Source organism: Gavia stellata, unplaced genomic scaffold (assembly GCF_030936135.1).
Source record: "Gavia stellata isolate bGavSte3 unplaced genomic scaffold, bGavSte3.hap2 HAP2_SCAFFOLD_546, whole genome shotgun sequence".
Taxonomy (NCBI): domain Eukaryota; kingdom Metazoa; phylum Chordata; class Aves; order Gaviiformes; family Gaviidae; genus Gavia; species Gavia stellata.
The window spans coordinates 1-15,182 of NW_026776865.1; the positions used below are offsets into that span (position 1 = coordinate 1).

Here is a 15,182-nt window from a genome sequence, read left to right on the forward strand (position 1 = left end):
TGGCAACGCTATGCCCTCCACCAAGATGGCGCCCGAACCGGCTTCACCTCGCCCCGCCGCCAGCCCTCAGGTAAGCTCCGCCTTTTGCCCCGCCGCGAGCGCTGATTGGCGGAGAAGCGGCGGGGGGCGGCTGCTATTGGAGGAGGCGGTGGGCCGGCGTGAGGCCGCCGTGCGGGTCGGCGGCGGCGGCAGCAATGGAGGGTCGGTGAGAGAGGGGGTCTTTATATGGGGGTGTGTGTGTTTATATAGGGTCTCCCATGGCGGGGGGGTCTTTATATGAGGGGTGTGTGTGTTTATATAGGGTCTCCCGTGGCGGGGGGGTCTTTATATGAGGGGGGTGTGTGTTTATATAGGGTCTCCCGTGGCGGGGGGGTCTTTATATGGGGTTGTGTGTGTTTATATAGGGTCTCCCATGGCGGGGGGGTCTTTATATGAGGGGGGAGTGTGTTTATATAGGGTCTCCCATGGCGGGGGGGTCTATTATATGGGGGTGTGTGTGTTTATATAGGGTCTCCCGTGGCGGGGGGGTCTTTATATGAGGGGGGAGTGTGTTTATATAGGGTCTCCCGTGGCGGGGGGGTCTTTATATGAGGGGGGAGTGTGTTTATATAGGGTCTCCCGTGGCGGGGGGGTCTTTATATGAGGGGGGAGTGTGTTTATATAGGGTCTCCCGTGGCGGGGGGGTCTTTATATGAGGGGGGAGTGTGTTTATATAGGGTCTCCCATGGCGGGGGGGTGTTTATATGAGGGGGGAGTGTGTTTATATAGGGTCTCCCGTGGCGGGGGGGTCTTTATATGAGGGGGGAGTGTGTTTATATAGGGTCTCCCGTGGCGGGGGGGTCTTTATATGACGGGGAGTGTGTTTATATAGGGTCTCCCATGGCGGGGGGGTCTTTATATGAGGGGGGAGTGTGTTTATATAGGGTCTCCCATGGCGGGGGGGTCTTTATATGAGGGGGGAGTGTGTTTATATAGGGTCTCCCGTGGCGGGGGGGTCTTTATATGAGGGGGGAGTGTGTTTATATAGGCTCTGCCATGGCGGGGGGGTCTTTATATGAGGGGTGTGTGTGTTTATATAGGGTCTCCCATGGCGGGGGGTGTTTATATGAGGGGGGTGTGTGTTTATATAGGGTCTCCCATGGCGGGGGGGTCTTTATATGGGGGTGTGTGTGTTTATATAGGGTCTGCCATGGCGGGGGGGTCTTTATATAGGGTCTCCCATGGGTGTTTGTTTACGTAGGGTCTCCCGTGGCGGGGGGGACGCTGGACGCGGCGGCGCTGGAGCTGCTGGAAGCGCTGGAGACACTGCAGCAGAGGCGTCACCTCCTCACCCAGCTCCTGCGGCAGGTGACAGGGCGGGGACAGGCGTGGGGACGGGCCACCCGCCGTGGGGACATGTGTGGGGATGTGCCACCCGCTGTGGGGACACAGCACCCACCATGGGGACACACATGGGGACGTGCTACCCGCCATGGGGACGCACATGGGGACATGTCACCCACCATGGGGACACACATGGGGACACGTCACCCGCCATGGGGACACGTCACCCGCCATGGGGACTCGTGGGGGACATGCCACCTGCCATGGGGACGTGCCACCCGCCATGGGGACACACATGGGGACGTGTCACCCTCCACAGGCACACGTGGGGACATGCCACATGCCAAGGAGACGTGCCACCTGCCATGGGGACACACATGGGGACGTGCCACATGCCATGGGGACGTGCCACCCGCCATGGGGACACACATGGGGACGTGCCACCCGCCATGGAGACACACATGGGGACATGCCACACACCATGGGGACATGTCACCCGCCATGGGGACACACATGGGGATGTGCCACACGCCATGGGGACATGTCACCCACCATAGGGACACACATGGGGACGTGCCACCCGCCTTGGGGACGTGCCACTCTCCACAGGCACAGATGGGGACGTGCCACACACCATGGGGACACGCGTGGGGACGTGCCACCTGCCATGGGGACACGTGTGGGGACATGCCGCCTGCCATGGGGACGTGCCACCCGCCATGGGGACACACATGGGGACGTGCCACCCGCCATGGGGATGTGCCACACACCCTGGGGACACGCGTGGGGACGTGCCACCTGCCATGGGGACACACATGGGGACGTGCCACCCGCCATGGGGACATGTCACCCACCACAGGGACACGCCATGGGGACACACCACTCTGTCCTCATCTGCCCCATGTCCCCAGGGGTGGCTGTCCCTGTCCCCCCATGTCCCCGTGTCCCCAGGGGTGGCTGTCCCTGTCCCCCCTGACCCCGTGTCCCCCCCCCGTGTCCCCAAAGGGGTGGCTGTCCCTCTCCCAGGCCCGTTACTCCCTCGGGTGCCACCGCGTCTCGTCCCTACAGTACGGGGCCACCATGGTCCCCCGCGTCCGCGTCCTCCCCAGGTAGGGGACACCGGGGGGGGACACGGGGACACCGGGGACACACACGGGGACAAGGACATGGAGGGGGGTGACAGGGACACGGGGGGACACGGGGACCCACCGGTTGGGAGGGACAAAAAGGGACATGGGGGGGACATGGGGACACGTGGGGGGGTGACACGGGTGTCCCCGAGTGGGGGTGACATTGGGGGTGTCCCCAGTTTGAGGGGGGGGTGGAGTGTGTGACACGGTGACACCGATGTCCCCAATTTGGGGGGGGGGGGTTGAGGGTGCTGGGGGGGGGGTGCCAGGGGAGGGGTGACACCAGGGGGTGTCGGTGACACCCGTGTCCCCATGTCACCCCCCCAGGCAGGACCCGGGGGGGCCCCCCCACTTCCAGGAGGTGCCGGGTACGGGGGGGGACCCCGAGGACCCCCAGCAGGGGGGGGGCGATGGTAAGAGGGTGCTGGGGGGGGTCCCATGGGTGCTGGGGGGGTCCCATGGGTGCTGGGGGGGGAGTGGAGGTCCTTGGGGGGTCCCATGGGTGCTGGGGGGGAGTGGAGGTCCTTGGGGGGGTCCCATGGGTGCTGGGGGGGTCCCATGGGTGCTGGGAGGACTGGGAGTGCTGGGTTGGGGGTCGGGGGGGGGTCCCATGGGTGCTGGGGTGGGGTTGTGGGTCCCTGGGGAGGGGCCCATGGGTGCTAAGAGGGGAGTGGTGGTCCTGGGGGGGGGTCACTATGGGTGCAGGGGAGAATTGTGGGTGCTGGGGGCGTCCCATGGATGCTGGGGGGGGGAGTGGGAGTCCTTTGGGGGGTCCCATGGGTACAGGGGGGGTCCCATGGGTGCTGGGGGGGAGTGGAGGTCCTTGGGGGGGTCCCATGGGTGCTGGGGGGGTCCCATGGGTGCTGGGGGGGAGTGGGGGTCCTTGGGGGGGTCCCATGGGTGCTGGGGAGGAGTGGGGGTCCTTGGGGTGTCCCATGGGTGCTGGAGGGGAGTGGGGGTCCTTGGGGGGGTCCCATGGGTGCTGGGGGGTCCCATGGGTGCTGGGTTGGGGGTCGGGGGGGGGTCCCATGGGTGCTGGGGGGTGAGGTGGGGTTGTGGGTCCCTGGGGAGGGGCCCATGGGTGCTAAGAGGGGAGTGGTGGTCCTGGGGGGGGGTCCTATGGGTGCAGGGGAGAATTGTGGGTGCTGGGGGGGTCCCATGGGTGCTGGGGGGGGGAGTGGGAGTCCTTGTGGGGGTCCCATGGGTACAGGGGGGGTCCCATGGGTGCTGGGGGGGAGTGGGGGTCCTTGGGGTGTCCCATGGGTGCTGGGGGGGAGTGGGGGTCCTTTGGGGGGTCCCATGGGTACAGGGGGGGTCCCATGGGTGCTGGGGGGAGTGGAGGTCCTTGGGGGGGTCCCATGGGTGCTGGGGGGGTCCCATGGGTGCTGGGGGGGAGTGGGGGTCCTTGGGGGGGTCCCATGGGTGCTGGGGAGGAGTGGGGGTCCCCAAGTATTTTTGGGGAGTCACTGACCTTTGCCCCCCCCCCCCAGGGCTGCGGCAGCGTCGGGGTCCCCCAGAAAAAGGGGGTGCCCCCCCCCGGGCCCCCCCCGACCCCTTGGCCTGGTTTGGGGTGCTGGTGCCCCCCAGCCTGCGGCAGGCCCAGGGCAGCTTCATCCAGGGTGAGGGGGGGTCCCCAAAATCGAGGGGGTCCCCAAAATGGAGGGGGGGAAGGGGGAACTGGGGGGGTCCCCAAAATGGAGGGGGGGAAGGGGGAACCGGGGGGGGTCCCCAAAATGGAGGGGGGGAAGGGGGAACTTGGGGGATCCCCAAAATCGAGGGGGGAAGGGGGAACCGGGGGGGTCCCCAAAATGGAGGGGGGGAAGGGGGAACTGGGGGGGTCCCCAAAATGGAGGGGGGGAGGGGGAACTTGGGGGGGTCCCCAAAATCGAGGGGGGAAGGGGAACCGGGGGGGTCCCCAAAATGGAGGGGGGAAGGGGGAACTTGGGGGGTCCCAAAATGGAGGGGGGGGAGGGGGAACTTGGGGGGTCCCCAAAATGGAGGGGGGGGAGGGGGAACTTGGGGGATCCCCAAAATGGACGGGGGGGAAGGGGGAACTTGGGGGGGGTCCCCAAAATGGAGGGGGGGGAGGGGGAACTTGGGGGGTCCCCAAAATGGACGGGGGGAAGGGGGAACTTGGGGGGGGTCCCCAAAATGGAGGGGGGGAAGGGGGAACTTGGGGGGTCCCAAAATGGAGGGGGGGGAGGGGGAACTTGGGGGGATCCCCAAAATGGACGGGGGGGAAGGGGGAACTTGGGGGGGGTCCCCAAAATGGAGGGGGGGGAGGGGGAACTTGGGGGGTCCCCAAAATGGACGGGGGGGAAGGGGGAACTTGGGGGGGGTCCCCAAAATGGAGGGGGGGAAGGGGGAACTTGGGGGGTCCCCAAAATGGAGGGGGGGAAGGGGGAACCGGGGGGGGTCCCCAAAATGGAGGGGGGGGAGGGGGAACCGGGGGGGGTCCCCAAAATGGAGGGGGGGGAGGGGGAACTTGGGGGGTCCCCAAAATGGAGGGGGGGGAGGGGGAACCGGGGGGGTCCCCAAAATGGAGGGGGGGGAGGGGGAACTTGGGGGGGTCCCCAAAATGGAGGGGGGGAGGGGAACTTGGGGGGTCCCCAAAATGGAGGGGGGGAGGGGGAACTTGGGGGGGTCCCCAAAATGGAGGGGGGGGAGGGGGAACCGGGGGGGGGTCCCCAAAATGGAGGGGGGGGAGGGGGAACCGGGGGGGGTCCCCAAAATCGAGGGTGTGTCCCCAAGACTCAAAGGGGGTCCCCGAAACTTGGGGGGGTGTCCCCAAGAACTTGGGGGGGTCCCCAAAACTTGGGGGTGTCCCCAAAACTTGGGGGGGGTCCCCCAAACCGGGGGGGGGTGTCCCCACAATTTGGGGGGGGCCCCAAGAACTACGGGGTGTCCCCAAATCTGGGGGGGGACCCTAAAGGTCATGACCCTGTGCCACCTCCTCGTCCCCATGCCACCCCCTCCGTCCCTTTGTCACCTCAAATGTCCCCCTGCTGTGGCCCCTGACCCCCCCCATGACCCCTGACCCCCCCCGTGACCCCTGACCCCCCCCGTGTCCCCTGTCCCCAGGGGTGACGGTGGCGGTGGAGCTGGCGGAGCTGCAGGGTGCCGTGACGGCGGCTGCCACCCGCTACCGCGCCCTCCTGCGCCGCAAACGTCACCTGGACGGGGACATCGGGACCGCGGGGGACACGGGGACCTCAGGGGACACCGAGACCCTTGGGGACACGGGGACACTTGGGGACACCGAGACCACGGGTGACACGGGGACCTCAGGTGACACCAAGACCTTTGGGGACACCAACACCACAGGTGACACGGGGACCTCAGGTGACACCGAGGCCCTTGGGGACACCGAGATCACGGGTGACATGGGGACCTCAGGTGACACAGAGACCCTTGGGGACACAGGGACACTTGGGGACACCCAGACTTCGGGTGACATGGGGACCTCAGGTGACACTGAGACCCTTGGGGACACGGGGACACTTGGGGACACCGAGACCACAGGTGACATGGGGACCTCAGGTGACACTGAGACCCTTGGGGACACGGGGACACTTGGGGACACCGAGACCACAGGTGACATGGGGACCTCAGGTGACACTGAGACCCTTGGGGACACAGGGACACTTGGGGACACCGAGACCCCCTATGACACCGACACCACAGGTGACACCGAGACCCCGTGTGACACCGAGGACCACGGGGACACCAAGACCACATGTGACACGGACACCGCAGGTGACACCGCGACCACAGGGGACACGGTGACAAGTGGGGACACGGGGACCGCGTGACACGGACAGCGCCGGGGACACGTCCGCAGGTGACACCGGGGCGGGGGGGGACACCGCAGGTGACACTGTGACCCCCCCGGGGACGCAGGTGACACCCTGACCCACCCGCAGGTGACGAGGAGCCCCACGGGTGACACGAGGACACCTCCGGTGACACGAGGACACCACGAGGACACCACCGGTGACACAGCGCCCGCCCGCAGGTGACAGTGACGTCACCGTCCCCGTGACAGTGGCCGCGGCCACCGGCCCGTGTCCCCCCCCCAATAAAGACGTGGTGGCCGTTGGCTCCGTGTCACCCTCTGTCCCCAACCCTCTCCCGCTGCCACCGGGCCACCACCTTGGTGTCACCCTGGTGTCACCCGACGGCCATCTTGGTGCCACCCTGGTGTCACCCAGTGGCCATTTTGGTGTCACCCGGTGGCCATCTTGGTGCCACCTCGATGTCACCTCCTCTTGGTGTCACCTGGCCACCATCTTGGTGCCACGTTGGTGTCACCAGGCCGCCATCTTGGTGCCACTTTGGTGTCACCCGGTGGCCATCTTGGTGCCACCTCGATGTCACCTCCTCTTGGTGTCACCCGGCTGCCATCTCGGTGCCGCTGTGATGTCATCAGGGGGCCATTTTGGTGCCACCTCGATGTCACCTCCTCTTGGTGTCACCCGGCCACCATCTTGGTGTCGCTGTGATGTCACCAGGCCCCCTTGGTGTCACCAGGGGGCCATCTTGGTGCCACACCCCCTTGGTGTCACCCGGCAGCCATCTTGGTGCCGCTGTGACGTCACCTGGGGGCCGTCTCGGTGCCGCTATGACATCACCAGGCGGCCATCTTGGTGCCACACCCCCTCGGTGTCACCTGGCGGCCATCTCAGTGCCGCTGTGATGTCACCAGGCGGCCATCTTGGTGCCACCTCGATGTCACCTCCTCTTGGTGTCACCCGGCCACCATCTTGGTGCCACTGTGACATCACCTGGGGGCCATCTCGGTGCCGCTGTGACATCACCAGGCGGCCATCTTGGTGCCACACCCCCTTGGCGTCGCCCAGCCGCCATCTTGGTGCTGCTGTGATGTCACCTGGGGGCCATCTTGGTGCCACACCCCCTTGGCGTCACCAGGCCGCCATCTTGGTGCCGCTGTGATGTCACCTGGGGGCCATCTTGGTGCCACACCCCCCCTGGCGTCACCCGGCCGCCATCTCGGTGCCGCTGTGATGTCACCAGGCCGCCATCTTGGTGCCACTGTGATGTCACCAGGCGGCCATCTTGGTGCCACACCCCCTTGGCGTCACCAGGCCGCCATCTTGGTGCTGCTGTGATGTCACCTGGGGGCCATCTTGGTGCCACACCCCCCTGGCGTCACCCGGCCGCCATCTCAGTGCCGCTGTGATGTCACCAGGCCGCCATCTTGGTGCCACTGTGATGTCACCAGGCGGCCATCTTGGTGCCACACCCCCTTGGCGTCACCTGGCCGCCATCTTGTGCCACTGTGACATCACCTGGGGGTCATCTCGGTGCCGCTGTGACATCACCAGGCGGCCATCTTGGTGCCACACCCCCTCAGCACCAGGTGACCCCACCCGGCGGCCATCTTGGCCCCACCCACCCCCTCCCCTCCCCCCCCCAGGTGACACCCACCTTCTGCCAAGGTCTATATTTATTGGGCGGGGCCCCCCTCGCCCCGCCCCCCCAAGCCCCGCCCCCCCAACCCAGGGGCGGGGCCAAGACACAACAACAACTAGAGGAAAAAGAGACGGAATGGGGCGGGGCTCAGGAGGGGGGGGCGTGGCCAGGTGGGCAGAGGGCGTGGCCGGGTGGGTGGGGGTGTGGCCGGGCGTGGCCCCGCCCCCCAGTGGGCGGGGCTAGCGGATGGTATAGCGCACGTAGGGCACCTCGATGTCGGCGTCGGTGTCGTCGTTGCAGCAGAGCTCGAAGACGAGCGCCTTGACATGGCGGCCAACCTTCTTCTTGGAGACCCGCGCCACGATCTCCGTCATCCTGCGGGGACCGGGGACCGCGTCACCCCACGCTGCCAGCGGGCACGGGGACTGTCACCCGGCGGGGACACGGGGTGGCATCATGGTGACAACCTGTGGTGGCCTCGGACACGGGACTGTCACCCTACGGGGACGTGGGGTGGCATCGCGAGGCCTCAACTGTGGACATTGTCACCCAACGGGGACGGGGACAGGGTGGCATTGTGGTGACAACCTGTGGTGGCCTCAACCGTGGGGACTGTCACCCAACGGGGACAGGGACAGGGGTGGCATCATGGTGACAACCTGTGGTGGCCTCAACCGTGGAGATTGTCACCCAACGGGGACAGGGACAGCATTGTGGTGACAACCTGTGGTGGCCTCAACCGTGGAGATTGTCACCCAACGGGGACAGGGACAGCATCGTGGTGACAACCTGTGGTGGCCTCGGACATAGGGACTGTCACCCGGCAGGGACATGGGGTGGCATGGCGGTGGCCTCAAACGGGGGGACTGTCACCCAACGGGGACGGGGACATCGTGGTGAGCACCCGGGGTGGCCTCGGACACGGGGACTGTCACCCTACGGGGACGTGGGTGGCATCGCGAGGCCTCAACCGTGGAGATTGTCACCCAACGGGGACAGGGGTGGCATCGTGGTGACAACCTGTGGTGGCCTCGGACATAGGGACTGTCACCCGGCGGGGACACGGGGTGGCATCATGGTGACAACCTGTGGTGGCCTCGGACACGGGGACTGTCACCCGGCAGGGACATGGGGTGGCATCGTGGTGACAACCTGTGGTGGCCTCGGACACGGGGACTGTCACCCGGCAGGGACATGGGGTGGCATCGTGGTGACAACCTGTGGTGGCCTCGGACACGGGGACTGTCACCCTACGGGGACGTGGGTGGCATCGCGAGGCCTCAACCGTGGAGATTGTCACCCAACGGGGACAGGGGTGGCATCGTGGTGACAACCTGTGGTGGCCTCGGACATAGGGACTGTCACCCAGCAGGGACACGGGGTGGCATCATGGTGACAACCTGTGGTGGCCTCGGACACGGGGACTGTCACCCGGCAGGGACATGGGGTGGCATCGCGAGGCCTCAACCGTGGAGATTGTCACCCAACGGGGACAGGGGTGGCATCGTGGTGACAACCTGTGGTGGCCTCGGACACGGGGACTGTCACCCTACGGGGACGTGGGGTGGCATCATGGTGACAACCTGTGGTGGCCTCGGACACGGGGACTGTCACCCGGCGGGACACGGGGTGGCATCGCGAGGCCTCAACCGTGGAGATTGTCACCCTACGGGGACGGGGACAGGGGTGGCATTGTGGTGACAACCTGTGGTGGCCTCAACCGTGGAGATTGTCACCCAACGGGGACAGGGACAGCATCGTGGTGACAACCTGTGGTGGCCTCGGACATAGGGACTGTCACCCGGCAGGGACACGGGGTGGCATGGCGGTGGCCTCAAACGGGGGGACTGTCACCCAACGGGGACGGGGACATCGTGGTGAGCACCCGGGGTGGCCTCGGACACGGGGACTGTCACCCTACGGGGACGTGGGGTGGCATCGCGAGGCCTCAACCGTGGAGATTGTCACCCAACGGGGACGGGGACAGGGGTGGCATCGTGGTGACAACCTGTGGTGGCCTCAACTGTGGACATTGTCACCCGATGGGGATGGGGACAGGGGTGGCATCGTGGTGAGCACCCATGGTGGCCTCAACCATGGAGATTGTCACCCAACGGGGATGGGGACAGGGGTGGCATCATGGTGACAACCTGTGGTGGCCTCAACCATGGAGATCGTCACCCAACGGGGATGGGGACAGGGGTGGCATCGTGGTGACAACCTGTGGTGGCCTCAACCGTGGGGACTGTCACCCAACGGGGACAGGGACAGGGGTGGCATCATGGTGACAACCTGTGGTGGCCTCAACCGTGGAGATTGTCACCCAACGGGGACAGGGACAGCATTGTGGTGACAACCTGTGGTGGCCTCAACCGTGGAGATTGTCACCCAACGGGGACAGGGACAGCATTGTGGTGACAACCTGTGGTGGCCTCGGACATAGGGACTGTCACCCGGCGGGGACACGGGGTGGCATCACGGTGGCCTCAAACAGGGGGACTGTCACCCGATGGGGACGGGGACATCGTGGTGAGCACCCGGGGTGGCCTCGGACACGGGGACTGTCACCCTACGGGGACGTGGGGTGGCATCGCGAGGCCTCAACCGTGGAGATTGTCACCCAACGGGGATGGGGACAGGGGTGGCATCGTGGTGACAACCTGTGGTGGCCTCAACTGTGGACATTGTCACCCGATGGGGATGGGGACAGGGGTGACATCGCAGTGAGCACCCATGGTGGCCTCAACCGTGGAGATTGTCACCCAACGGGGATGGGACAGGGGTGGCATCGTGGTGACAACCTGTGGTGGCCTCAACCATGGAGATTGTCACCCAACGGGGACAGGGACAGCATCGTGGTGACAACCTGTGGTGGCCTCAACTGTGGACATTGTCACCCGATGGGGACAGGGACAGGGGTGGCATCATGGTGACAACCTGTGGTGGCCTCAACCGTGGAGATTGTCACCCAACGGGGACAGGGACAGGGGTGGCATCGTGGTGACAACCTGTGGTGGCCTCAACCGTGGAGATTGTCACCTGATGGGGACGGGGACACGGGGTGGCATCGTGGTGACAACCTGTGGTGGCCTCGGACACGGGGACTGTCACCCGGCGGGGACACGGGGTGGCATGGCGGTGGCCTCAACCATGGGGACTGTCACCTGACGGGGACGTGGCCACGGGGTGGCATCGCGGTGACATGTCCCCCACCCACGGGACGTGTCCTTCACCCTAAACCTCACCTCCCTCTCCCTCCCCCCACAGAACATGTCCCGAGCCCCACATCCCCCCCCCAAACCCCCCCCCCACCCATGGGTGCTCCCCCCCCACCCATGGGTGCCCCCCACCCATGGGTGCCCCCCACCCGGCTCCTACGGTTGATCGTGGCGCTCGCGCAGTTTGGCGGCCGGCATGAAGAAGGAGTAGAGCATGGAGACGCCCTGCGACAGCATCGTGATCTCCAGCCGGTGCTCCTTCTGGGGGGGGGACACGGGGACGTCGGGTGGGGGGCAGAGCACCCAAGGGTGCCCCACGGCGACCCACAGCGCCCCACTGCCGTGGGGGGACCCACCACTGTGGTGGCCACATCTCCCCACCTTCTCCCTGGGGTGTCCCGTCTAAGATGGCCTCCTCCAAAGGGACATGGGGACACTGGGGGGGACGTGGGGACGTTGGGTGGGGTGCAGAGCACCCAAGGGTGCCCCACGGCGACCCACAGCGCCCCACGGCCGGGGGGGGACCCGCCACCGTGGTGGCCACATCTCCCCACCTTCTCCCTGGGGTGTCCCCTCTAAGATGGCCTCCTCCAAAGGGACATGGGGACACTGGGGGGGACGTGGGGACGTCGGGTGGGGCGCAGAGCACCCAAGGGTGCCCCACGGCGACCCACGGCGCCCCACGGCCGGGGGGGGGACCCGCCACTGTGGTGGCCACATCTCCCCACCTTCTCCCTGGGGTATCCCCTCTAAGATGGCCTCCTCCAAAGGGACACGGGACGACGTGTGGGTCTGGGGACGTCAGGTGGGGCGCAGAGCACCCAAGGGTGCCCCACGGTGACCCACAGCGCCCCACGGCTGTGGGGGGACCCGCCACCGTGGTGGCCACATCTCCCCACCTTCCCCCTGGGGTGTCCCCTCTAAGATGGCCTCCTCCAAAGGGACACGGGGACGACGTGTGGGTCTGGGGACGTCAGGTGGGGCGCAGAGCACCCAAGGGTGCCCCACGGCGACCCACGGCTGTGGGGGGACCCGCCACCGTGGTGGCCACATCTCCCCACCTTCCCCCTGGGGTGTCCCCTCTAAGATGGCCTCCTCCAAAGGGACATGGGGACACTGGGGGGGACGTGGGGACGTTGGGTGGGGCGCAGAGCACCCAAGGGTGCCCCACGGTGACCCACGGCGCCCCACTGCCGTGGGGGGACCCACCACTGTGGTGGCCACATCTCCCCACCTTCCCCCTGGGGTGTCCCCTCTTGAGTTGGGGTCCTTCTGGGGGACACAGGGACATGGGGTGGGGCCCAAGTGCCCCCCAAGTGCCCCCTAAGTGCCCCCCAAGTGCCCCCGTCCTCCCTCCCAGTCCCTCCCAGTGCTCCCAGTACCTTGAAGTAGGCGAGGAACTGGCGCAGGGTCATCTCCTGCCCGTCGGGCTGCAGCCCCTGCACCTCGAACCGGTCCCACAGCGTCCACTCCACCTCATAGTACTGGGAGGAAGGGGGCAGACCCACGGCGAAGGGGCTCAGACCCACGGCAAGGGGGCTGAGACCCACGGCGAGGGGGTGGGACCCACGGGGAGGGACCTACGGTTGGGCTCTAGGACCCAGAGGGGGCAACTGGGGGTCTAGGGGGGGGTCACTAGGACAATGGGGTGATGTGGGGCACCTAGAGGGTCCCCCACCATGCTATGGGGCTGGCTTCTATGGGGCAGGGAGCCGTGGGGCAGCCCCCCCAACCCCACCAAGACCCCCAACCACCTCTACAACCCAACCCCACACCCCTTAGCGCAGCACCCAACAGCCCCCACCTCCACCCAACCCCTACGGGACATCTATAGGGTCCGCGCCAGCGCTATGGGGCTGGGTCCTATGGGGCAGGGAGCCGTGGGGCAGCCCCCCGACCCCACCAAGACCCCCAACCACCTCCAGAAGCCAACCCCAACCCAAGACCCACACCCCTTAGCGCAGCACCCCCCAGCCCCCACCTCCACCCAACCCCTACGGGACATCTATAGGGTCCGCGCCAGCGCTATGGGGCTGGGTCCTATGGGGCAGGGAGCCGTGGGGCAGCCCCCCGACCCCACCAAGACCCCCAACCACCTCCAGAAGCCAACCCCAACCCAAGACCCACACCCCTTAGCGCAGCACCCCCCAGCCTCCACCTCCACCCAACCCCTACGGGCCATCTATAGGGTCCGCGGCAACGCTATGGGCTGGGTCCTATGGGGCAGGGAGCCGTGGGCAGCCCCCCGACCCCACCAAGACCCCCAACCACCTCCAGAAGCCAACCCAACCCAAGACCCACACCCCTTAGCGCAGCAGCCCCCAGCCCCCACCTCCACCCAACCCCTACGGGACATCTATAGGGTCCGCGCCAGCGCTATGGGCCTGGGTCCTATGGGGCAGGGAGCCGTGGGGCAGCCCCCCGACCCCACCAAGACCCCCAACCACCTCCAGAAGCCAACCCCAACCCAAGACCCACACCCCTTAGCGCAGCACCCCCCCAGCCCCCACCTCCACCCAACCCCTACGGGCCATCTATAGGGTCCGCGGCAACGCTATGGGGCTGGGTCCTATGGGGCAGGGAGCCGTGGGGCAGCCCCCCGACCCCACCAAGACCCCCAACCATCTCCAGAAGCCAACCCCAACCCAAGACCCACACCCCTTAGCGCAGCACCCCCCAGCCCCCACCTCCACCCAACCCCTACGGGACATCTATAGGGTCCGCGGCCACGCTATGGGGCTGGGTCCTATGGGGCAGGGAGCCGTGGGGCAGCACCCTGACCCCACCAAGACCCCCAACCACCTCCAGAAGCCAACCCCAACCCAAGACCCACAACCCTTAGCACAGCACCCCAACAGACCCCACATCCACCAAACCCCTACGGGACATCTATAGGGTCTGCACCGGCGCTATGGGGCTGGCTTCTATGGGGCAGGGAGCCATGGGGCAGCACCCTGACCCCACCAAGACCCCCAACCACCTCCAGAAGCCAACCCCAACCCAAGACCCACACCCCTTAGCGCAGCACCCCCCAGCCCCCACCTCCACCCAACCCCTACGGGACATCTATAGGGTCCGCACCGGCGCTATGGGGCTGGGTCCTATGGGGCAGGGAGCCGTGGGGCAGCCCCCCGACCCCCACCAAGACCCCCAACCACCTCCAGAAGCCAACGCCAACCCAAGACCCACACCCCTTAGCGCAGGACCCCCCAGCCCCCACCTCCACCTAACCCCTACGGGACATCTATAGGGTCCGCGGCAACGCTATGGGGCTGGGTCCTATGGGGCAGGGAGCCGTGGGGCAGCCCCCTGACCCCACCAAGACCCCCAACCACCTCCAGAAGCCAACCCCAACCCAAGACCCACACCCCTTAGCGCAGCAGCCCCCAGCCCCCACCTCCACCCAACCCCTACGGGACATCTATAGGGTCCGCGCCAGCGCTATGGGGCTGGGTCCTATGGGGCAGGGAGCCGTGGGGCAGCCCCCCGACTCCACCAAGACCCCCAACCACCTCCAGAAGCCAACCCCAACCCAAGACCCACACCCCTTAGCGCAGCACCCCCCAGCCCCCACCTCCACCCAACCCCTACGGGCCATCTATAGGGTCCGCGGCCACGCTATGGGGCTGGGTCCTATGGGGCAGGGAGCTGTGGGGCAGCCCCCCGACCCCACCAAGACCCCCAACCACCTCCAGAAGCCAACCCCAACCCAAGACCCACACCCCTTAGCGCAGCACCCCCCAGCCCCCACCTCCACCCAACCCCTACGGGACATCTATAGGGTCCGCACCGGCGCTATGGGGCTGGGTCCTATGGGGCAGGGAGCCGTGGGGCAGCCCCCCGACCCCACCAAGACCCCCAACCACCTCCAGAAGCCAACCCCAACCCAAGACCCACACCCCTCAGCACAGCACCCCCCAGCCCCCACCTCCACCCAACCCCTACGGGACATCTATAGGGTCCGCGGCAACGCTATGGGGCTGGGTCCTATGGGGCAGGGAGCCGTGGGGCAGCCCCCCGACCCCACCAAGACCCCCAACCACCTCCAGAAGCCAACCCCAACCCAAGACCCACACCC

General features: G+C 66.8%; 2 protein-coding genes across 2 annotated transcripts in view; one reads left to right on the plus strand and one right to left on the minus strand.

Annotated features, from left to right (window-relative positions):
* The first annotated feature begins 181 nt into the window (after nt 1-181).
* Nucleotides 182-6,552, plus strand: CCDC115 (coiled-coil domain containing 115). The gene is made up of 7 exons (XM_059834877.1): nt 182-201; nt 1,241-1,347; nt 2,329-2,432; nt 2,781-2,866; nt 3,944-4,072; nt 5,535-6,294; nt 6,377-6,552. The coding sequence occupies exons 1-6, from the start codon at nt 195-197 to the stop codon at nt 6,263-6,265; spliced, it is 1,164 nt and encodes a 387-aa protein (XP_059690860.1). The 5' UTR covers nt 182-194; the 3' UTR covers nt 6,266-6,294; nt 6,377-6,552.
* A 1,546-nt stretch (nt 6,553-8,098) lies between these two features.
* LOC132321371 (ubiquitin-like modifier-activating enzyme 1) overlaps nt 8,099-15,182 on the minus strand; it is a 55,435-nt gene continuing 48,351 nt past the window's right edge. Inside the window, 3 exon segments of the mRNA XM_059834876.1 lie at nt 8,099-8,261; nt 11,265-11,365; nt 12,487-12,588. Of these exon segments, the coding sequence (XP_059690859.1) occupies nt 8,126-8,261; nt 11,265-11,365; nt 12,487-12,588 (339 nt within the window). The 3' untranslated portion in view covers nt 8,099-8,125.

Coding starts and splice junctions, on each gene's coding strand:
- CCDC115 (XM_059834877.1), top strand. Junction 2,433..2,780: donor CGCGTCCGCGTCCTCCCCAG/GTAGGGGACACC, acceptor TCACCCCCCCAG/GCAGGACCCGGGGGGGCCCC. Junction 2,867..3,943: donor CCAGCAGGGGGGGGGCGATG/GTAAGAGGGTGC, acceptor CCCCCCCCCCAG/GGCTGCGGCAGCGTCGGGGT.